General features: G+C 37.9%; 1 protein-coding gene across 1 annotated transcript in view; it reads left to right on the forward strand.

Moving 5' to 3' along the window:
- The window catches only part of LOC110095454 (probable homogentisate phytyltransferase 2, chloroplastic), a 25,911-nt gene continuing 17,280 nt past the window's right edge, over window positions 1-8,631 (forward strand). Inside the window, exons 1-4 of the mRNA XM_020820998.2 lie at window positions 1-303; window positions 5,688-5,809; window positions 6,092-6,238; window positions 6,464-6,689. Coding sequence (XP_020676657.1) covers window positions 97-303; window positions 5,688-5,809; window positions 6,092-6,238; window positions 6,464-6,689 — 702 coding nt within the window. The 5' untranslated portion in view covers window positions 1-96. The remainder of the gene's footprint in view (window positions 304-5,687; window positions 5,810-6,091; window positions 6,239-6,463; window positions 6,690-8,631) is intronic.

Genomic DNA, 8,631 nt, shown 5'->3' on the forward strand with positions numbered 1-8,631 from the left:
AAATTCCTAATTTCCTCCGTTATCCGACAAAGTTCTATGCTCTGGTAGTCTGGTGGTATTTTCCGTCCGCCGGGTTGACCTATTATTGGACTTCGGATGGCTTTTTCCGCGGCCACTCCTACCGCTAGTCCTTCAACGACGCACGCTCTTAATGCCTCGAGCTTTCGATTCGAAGCTAAGTTCTCACTCTCTTGCCTGTTTCCCGTTTCTTCTCTGCGGATTTCGTCCCCACATCTTGCTTCAAGATGCAGACCTCCAGCGTCAGTTTCTCAGCGCGGAAAGTCGGCTCATATTGGATTCTGGGTATGCTGCGTTTTCTGATGGAAAAAACCCAGTTTTAGAAAATGTTAATATTCTCAGATTGTATTTTGGGCTTTTTGTTCTGTTATGGCATTTTGTTTCTCTTGTTTTGGTGTTTGTTGATGTTAGGGAGAATGCATATGCTGGGTTTTAGATTGTGGATAAACGCCCGACATCACGGATCTTGTTTCTTTTTTAGTTCTGAAATTTGTTATGTTGAAGGGACGAGGAGAAATGATGAGGCAGAGTTTAGTCATTAAGTTAATTTTTTCTATGAGCTATTGCTTTGTTTAAGGTTACATAGCAAATTCATACCCATGTAAACACACATCAGTGAATTTTTAGAGAAACTTTAAATTTTCCTATATTATTGTTGTGTGTCAGAATATTTGTTACGGATGAGAAAGAACTTAATGTTTTAGCTTTATATTATGCTCAATAAAAACCGATAAAATAAGGTTACAATAGACATTGTATTTTTTTCGTGAATAACTCTAAAAGGGAAAGAACAATGAGCTCGACTCAGTTGAAATGATTCCAATAATGTTTGTCATCTGTCACAAATGATGCCTTTTCATGTGATTGAGAAATGTGTTGATACACTATTATAAACATAAATTGTACATAATAGATTTTGCGTTGGAAGTTAAAAGAGTCATTTAGCTTGGGAGTTGTCTTCAAGAGGCTATTTGTTGTTTGTTTGGTCATTCTCCTATAGGGAGGGAGAACAAAGTTCAAGAAGTATATCATAAGTCTTGATGTTGATATTAGGGGTCATATTGGTATTGATAGCATGCATCGGTGAGGCCGATGAAGGGTGTTGTTGTTGTCGACGATGGTAGATGATGAAGTCAACAGACATCACTGTAGCCATGCGACAATTGTTCTAGAGCATAGTCTCATAATGAAGGTCAAACCGTTAAAGGATTTCATTCAAGTGATGATGGTTATATGATCATAGTTGGATGGCTGTGGTCGGAGAATCATATTCATGCGATGGTGGTCAGAGGATTGTAAATTGACGATGGTGGTTGGAGAATTTTAGTCGAGCGATGGTGGTTGGAGAATTTTAGTCTAGCGATGGTGGTTGGAGGACCATAATTAGGCAATGATGGCCGAAGGGCGTTTGTTGGCTGATGGTGGTTGTAAAACTGTGGTCGGGTGACGATGGCTTGTTGAACTTAGTTGGGTTACGTTAGTTGAAGATCATAGTCGGGTAATGGTGGTTGAGCGATCATAATTCGACAATTATGGTTGAAGGACTAGAGCCAGGCGATTGTAGTTGGACGATAGTGGTCGGATGATCATAGTTGGGCGAAGGATATGTCGATAGAAATTGGGTGTTGTTTTGATGGTGACAGTTTGTCGGTCATTTAATGATGGCGGGTGCACTGTGGTCTATCAGCGATGGTTGGGTAGTGGTTCGAATGTGGTGGTCAAAAGAGATAATTCGATGGCAATGATTGAGCGGTGATTTGATTGCAACAATTAGGTGGTGGTATGATGACGGCTGTTTAACGGTGATCTAATGACAACAGTTAGATGATGGTCCAATAACGACTATTAGATGGTGGTCCAACGATGATAATCAGATAGTTGTTAGCAATAGTGCTCAAGTGGATCTCTATGATTCTTCAAGTCTTCGAATGCTCATTAATATCATGCAAATGACCAAGCCCCTATTATAGATTTTTGAAAGTGACATGCCCCATAAATATAACAAAAATTTGAAAAACTCCATAGGATGATCCAAATTGATTCCTGCACTCATAGGCCATTATTTTGGCATTTAAGTGTTCTAATGATGTTGAAATTAGACAAATTTGGGCTTGTTGGATCAATCTCATCAGAAGCTTGATTTGATTTGAAGATTGTTTGATTCTCAAATATATGTCCAAAATTTTCAATATGCTTCAAGTGTTTTATTTGGACTCATTTGTAGTTGGATCAAATTACTTTTGGTATTGATGGGTTCGTCTCGTCGAGATGTTCTGTTTGACTTTAAGTTTGCTGAATTGGAGTTTTGATTGGCCTGCCTTTAATTCCGAAAGTGTTCAATTCTAATATGCATTGAGATTCACGTTTGATCAAGTTGGTTTTGATGATGTATCAATTCTCTTCAGTAAATGCATGCATTTTAAACATTAAAAGTATAACTAATGTAGAACCAAGCTAGCATGATTGGGGTGGGATTATTGATTTAATAGAGTTGCCAACTATGATCTCTCAATTAAAAAAATAAGAATTAAATCAAATCTCAAATCTGAAGTTAATTTGGAGTAATTGATTGAGAGACTTAATTGGGAGGAGCAAAAGGAGAAAGGGATAGAGGGAGGGGGCGGCCTCTTTGATGGGGACTTGATTGGAGCGTTTTATGACTTTCCAATCCTAGGTTATCAATTATGGGAGGTAAAATTAAGGCCAATCTCCAATTAAATTCAAATTGGCATGATTGGGGGAGGTTTCCTAATGCATCTCATATTTATTTTAGCAAAGGGATTTGAGATTTTGAATAAATTAAAATATGATTTGAAAACCTTCCTAATTTAAAATATGCTAATTATGAAAAGTAGTGACTATGCATTTGAAATTTAAAATTTGAAATCAAAGGGGAGAGGTGAGGTGTTTAATAACTCGCCAATCTTGGAATATTAATTAGGAAAAGAAATAATGGTAATTATTTATTTAAATTTCAAATAGCATGATTGGAGGAGCTTTCCTAACATAACTATTTTCTTTTAGGAAAGAGATTTCAAATTCAACAACAAAAACATCAAACCTTTGTCCCACTACGTGGGGTCGGCCACATGAATCTTTTTTCGCCATTGTGTCTGGTTAAAAGTCAAATTATCATTTAAATCTAATAAAGAAAGATCATTTCTAATATTTTCTAACCAAGTCTTTTTAGGTCTACCTCTACCTTTCTTAACATAAGTCAAATCTAATACTTCAACTTTCCTAACCGGGTCATCGGAAGGCCTCCGTTTAATGTGATCAAACCATCTAAGGCGACTCTCTCTAATCTTATCTTCCACTGGAGCTACTCCAACCTTTTCACGTAATCTAATCTTATTTAAATTTGAAATCTTTTGACTTTCCAAATTTACAAGAATTTAAATTAGGAAAATAATGAATGATTGGTTTTGAAATTTTGGAGCCATGGGGAGGGGGGGATGGTGGCCGGTGGCTAGGTAAGTAGTGGGTCGGTGGTTGGGTGGGGGAAGGGTTCAACCAAAAGTTGGGGGAAGTGGAGGCCTGCGTCTTGGTGGAGGTGGTTTGGCCGAGTGGTGCGGAAGGACTGAGGGAAGAGGAATGGTATCAGAGCGAGATGAATGTGGCGGCTAGGGGAGGAGGAGAGGGAGTCGGTGGAGAAAATAAACCACGAGCCCAGACACTTCCTACGGCTGATGGGTAATACTTTGCCCTTACCTAGGGACTTCAAGCCACGAGCCCAGACGTTTGCTGTGGCTGGTGGGTAGTAAGTCGCCCTCACCTAGGGACTTCAACTCTCATAAGAACTCTCAAAGCTCTTAAGAACAAAGTGCAGAATTTTCTCTTAATAATTATCCATCCCCTTAAAAAGAAGATGGGGCTATAAATAGTCAAAATACAATAATAAGACAAATGAAAAAAATGCCTTCTAGGGTCACATAGGCCTACTCCCTAAAGTGAGGGTAAAAACAAAAAAAGTTAATAAATAAATCAAAATATAAATAATAACTCAAAATAAAGTGGTACAATTATGGCCGTCGATCTTCCGCTCCTCTGATAAATTTTCATGGTCGGATGTCATCATCATTCTCCCTGGGTGAAAAAAGAGCTTGATTCTGTCGAGTACACATCCTGGAAATGCAACCATACTCTAATCCAAGTTGCCAATCTCTTTTCAATATGGTTTTCCGTTTGCACAATTTTCCAAAATCCTTCATCTCAAATAGATAGTATTTTTTTTAAAGTAAACTTTAGCGTCATCTTTTTACTCTAAGTGACACAACACTTCACTATAATGCTACATATCATCCACATACTTATGGCCAAATTGACGTCCTAAATAGATTTTTGGAACATACCTTCGTGCCTACACTTCCAACACATCCAAATTATGGTCTATTTCCCACATTGTGCCTAAATCTCTCCTCAATACCTTCCTATGTTAACGACACATCAAAAATTCATACTTTAAATTCAGTAGTAACTTGCCGCCAGAGTCTTTTACAAACCCTCCGTATTAACATGCAACAAGACCAACATAAAATGAAATTAATGGCTGATCGTCATCGATGTGACTTACAATTGGCAGTAAGTGATTGGGTTTTGATTAAATTACAACCCTTTCGTCAAATTCTGCTGTTAATTGTACCCACTCCAAACTAGCCAAATGTTATTTCGTCTCCTTTCAGGTTCAATCAATTGTCAGAAAAGTGATATATCAATTAACTCTTCCTCTAGAAAGGAAGATTTATCCCGTCTTCCATATCTCTATCCTCAAACATTTTTTTTGGAAGCCCTCCAGCTACAAGTACACCTTTAACTCTTCTTAGCTATAACAACCAAACACTAAGCTTACCTCATTCCATACTCGCTACCTTTATTATCAAAATACATGGACAACCTCTTAAACATGTTCTTTTATAATGGACACTTTCTACTCCAGATGATGCCACTTGGGAGAGTTTTTCAACTCTCTTATCTTCTTTCATATCCCTTAATCTTGAGGACAGGTTAGTTTTGATAGGGGCGGGAGTGTTAAGCACCAATACATTACTCTAGATACAAATACAACACAAAAACAAGGTTAAGATTGGATTCACAAATCAGAAGAACAAGCTCAAGACAACAGTTAAAGTTTATAGTATGCACCCGGTCTAGGTAACAATTTGAGCGAACCAACTTCTGACTTTATTATAAATAAACCTATAACATTAGAGGTATTTTTATAAAGTATTTTATTATTATTTTAGACAACTAACCCTCTTTTTTCATTTATAAAGCCTATAAATAAACCCCCTTTTGTAATTATGATCATGGAAATGAAACTCTGTTTTTTCTCTCCCTCTTCTTTTTTTTCCTCTTCTTCGTCCTCTAGGAGCTCCACCTACTCAAAAGATGTACTATCCTTTATTGATTCAATCAAGAAGCATATCATATATCTATTTTTTTGTTAGGTTTATTGGAATTATTTCTTATTTATTACTCGAGCTTTAAAAAAAAAGCCATAACCGTTCTAGAATCGCCACTCTTGGAGCCTTTTAATCATCAAGTCTAAAAAGGGACCATTATGGAATTGGAAGTTCCAATGTTTGCATTTATGCCTGAAACTGTAATTTGTGCCTCTTAATTAAAGTCGAACTCTTTAAAGGAGTTTAATGAACCTTCTATGTTTGCAGGCATGTTCTCAAGTTGGTGCTACTGGATCCAATCCTTTATTAAAGAATTTATATAACTTCCAAGATTCGTGTTGGAGATTTTTAAGGCCACACACGATTCGTGGGACTGCCCTGGGATCTGTGTAAGCGATTCAATTCCTTGATGAAGTGTAATCCAAATTCATCGCCTAATATGATTTTTAGAGGGTGCGCATGAAAGCAGTTACCGCACTATTGTTTTTTGGAGTTTTGTTCTAATCATTCAGAACCACCTCTTTGCAATGCCGGGCAAAAACTGCATGCATCAAGCTTTCTGCCAAGCACTGCTTTGGCTGGAACCTCATGCACCATATACGTTTTTTTTAATGATAAACTTTGATAAAATCCTTCATATCATCTCCTAACCTGTTTTTTCTGTATGCCAGAGCTTTGGTTGTTAGAGCTTTAATAGAGAATCCGGCCCTAATAGATTGGTGGTTGATATTCAAGGCATTATATGGGCTCATAGCTCTTATTTGTGGCAATGGTTACATTGTGGGGATTAATCAGATTTATGACGTTGGAATTGACAAGTATGCTTGTCATGATGCTATACATTGTTCTTTTTTTCCCATTTCACATTTCCAAGAATATTTCATCGTTTCTTCACCACCTCTTTACTCCTTTTGCAGTTAACATAACATGTGAATCTTTTATTCATGTTTTCTGCAATTTGGGGGAAACATCATCTATCCCTGCCTATGAAGATCATTGAGGCCACTGCTGCACATTTATTCCTGATTCTTCAAGTGTTGCAGGGTTAACAAGCCATATTTACCGATAGCTGCTGGAGATCTTTCAGTGCAGTCTGCATGGCTTTTGGTGTTATTTTTTGCTTCAGCTGGCCTACTGATTGTTGCATTCAACTTTGGTCCGTTCATTTCTTCTTTATACTGTCTAGGTCTTTTGCTTGGCACTCTCTATTCTGTTCCTCCTTTTAGACTGAAGCGGTATCCAGTTGCAGCATTTCTTATCATAGCCACGGTATGTTTTTCATTACATATTCCTTAACTTTTGTTTATACAATTTACAAGGAACAACTAATGGAGATATTAAAAACAGCAAGCTTGGCATTCCAAACAAACTTGAATAGGAAAAGTAAAAACAGCAAATTGTTGAAATGTATCACAAGATCATTCAGTATCATCATAATCAATTCATCATTTTTTGAGCATTACATATTATAAATGAAGCTGGAATAATGTGTTTGAGAAAAATTGTGATGGATGGCTAGCAACTTTTAAATAATAAGCACGGGATAACATGAAGACATTCTATTTTAACAAAGGCGGACCACATGATTGAAAATTGGAAATGAGAATGATCTTTTGTAATGACATCTTATTAAGTTCTAATTTATTTTATTTAGAAAAGCGAGCTAATGACTAATGCTTTTGCGCCAAATGCACAAGAATTGTTATCTTATTTGTTATGATCAATTCTTGCTAGAATACCTAGAATATTTGAAACACGAGCAAATTATTCTGGATTTGAACTCTCTAGTTTTAAGAAGTACTAACATAATAGGGATACCTCTGTTTCCAATTAACCACTGTGAACTTAGAAGTAAATTGCGTTGCATGCCCTGTTAAAGTTCTCTGGATTGCAATATACAACGATCCTATTGTTGATATTGACTTTTTGTATGTGTAGTATTTAAACCATTTTGCATATTCATAAGCGAAAAGTAAAGTATCGGAAAGATCAGGAATACTAAATGATGAGCAATATAACGCACCATTCAATTATAAAAAAGAATAAACATTCTACAAAAACAAATGGAAAATTTCTTTTGATAAAATTTAAAGGAAGTGATTTTAATGCCAAAAACATTATCTAGAATTGTTGGATCTAAATTTTTTTGTGGATGATACTTGATCTTTACTAAAATGTATTCTCTAAATGAGAGTTGAGAAGTTAAGTAGGATATGACTGTGTATGAAGAGAGTTCTATGTATTCTGTAAGTCTCACAATGGGAAATATGGAATCTAAGAAGATCTAAAAGAACCAAAAGCCCCCAAAAATCCCAACTGTTGACGAATATTTTCGCATCGACTCGACCCCGATTGAGCCCGACTAGGCTCGATCGCGCTCGATCAACTCAATTGATCATCATCGAGGTGAAATTAATCCGAATTGAGCCTCAATTTAATTAAATTAAATCAAATTTAATTTAATTTAAATCAAATCGAACCAATTGAACCCCGTCGAGCGTCGTCGAGCCCAATTCGACACGTTCGGGACCGATTCAAGTTTAATTTCACAAAATTAACTTGATCGGATCCAATCGGACCCAAACCGACCCAAATCGGTTCGGGTCAAGTCCAGTTCGGACTCAATTTCAAGCCCAATTGTTTGATTTAGGCTAAATCAAATACCTAAATCTGAAATCTAAATCAAGGGCTCAGATTTCTTGTGAAATTTTGCCCTAAATCCCTCATTCCCACGTGTATGAGGCGGATTGGTCCATTTGGGCGGTGGCTTTCGGCTGCTGCTCGTGCTCTCCAAGAGCACGCAAGGGAGAGAGGGAGAGCATTCGGCTCCCTTGTGTTGTACGTCCCGACCAGAGCGAGAGAGGGAGACGGAGAGAGCCTCTCGGCTCTCTGCGTGTGTTTCCATCTCGACCAGACGGAGAGGAGAGGGGAGCGTTCGGCTCCCCTTGCGTTCGTTTGGTTCCTTCCCAGACAGAGCACGGAGAGAGACAGAGAGAGCCGTTCGGCTCTTTAGTTTCGTTCGCCCACCCCATCCATGGGGAAGAGAGAGCGGGAGAGGGCAAGAGCCGTTCGGCTCTTGCTGGTGTGCGTCCGAGCAAGAGAAAGAAGCGACGAAGGCTTCCTTTCGTGCGACCTAGCCAAGGGGGAGGGTCGGCCAAACCTTTTCCCCCTTCCCAACCTTTTTTTTTTGGAGCTGAAGTTGAAAGAGGAG

Source organism: Dendrobium catenatum, unplaced genomic scaffold (assembly GCF_001605985.2).
Source record: "Dendrobium catenatum unplaced genomic scaffold, ASM160598v2 fragScaff_scaffold_370, whole genome shotgun sequence".
NCBI lineage: Eukaryota > Viridiplantae > Streptophyta > Magnoliopsida > Asparagales > Orchidaceae > Dendrobium > Dendrobium catenatum.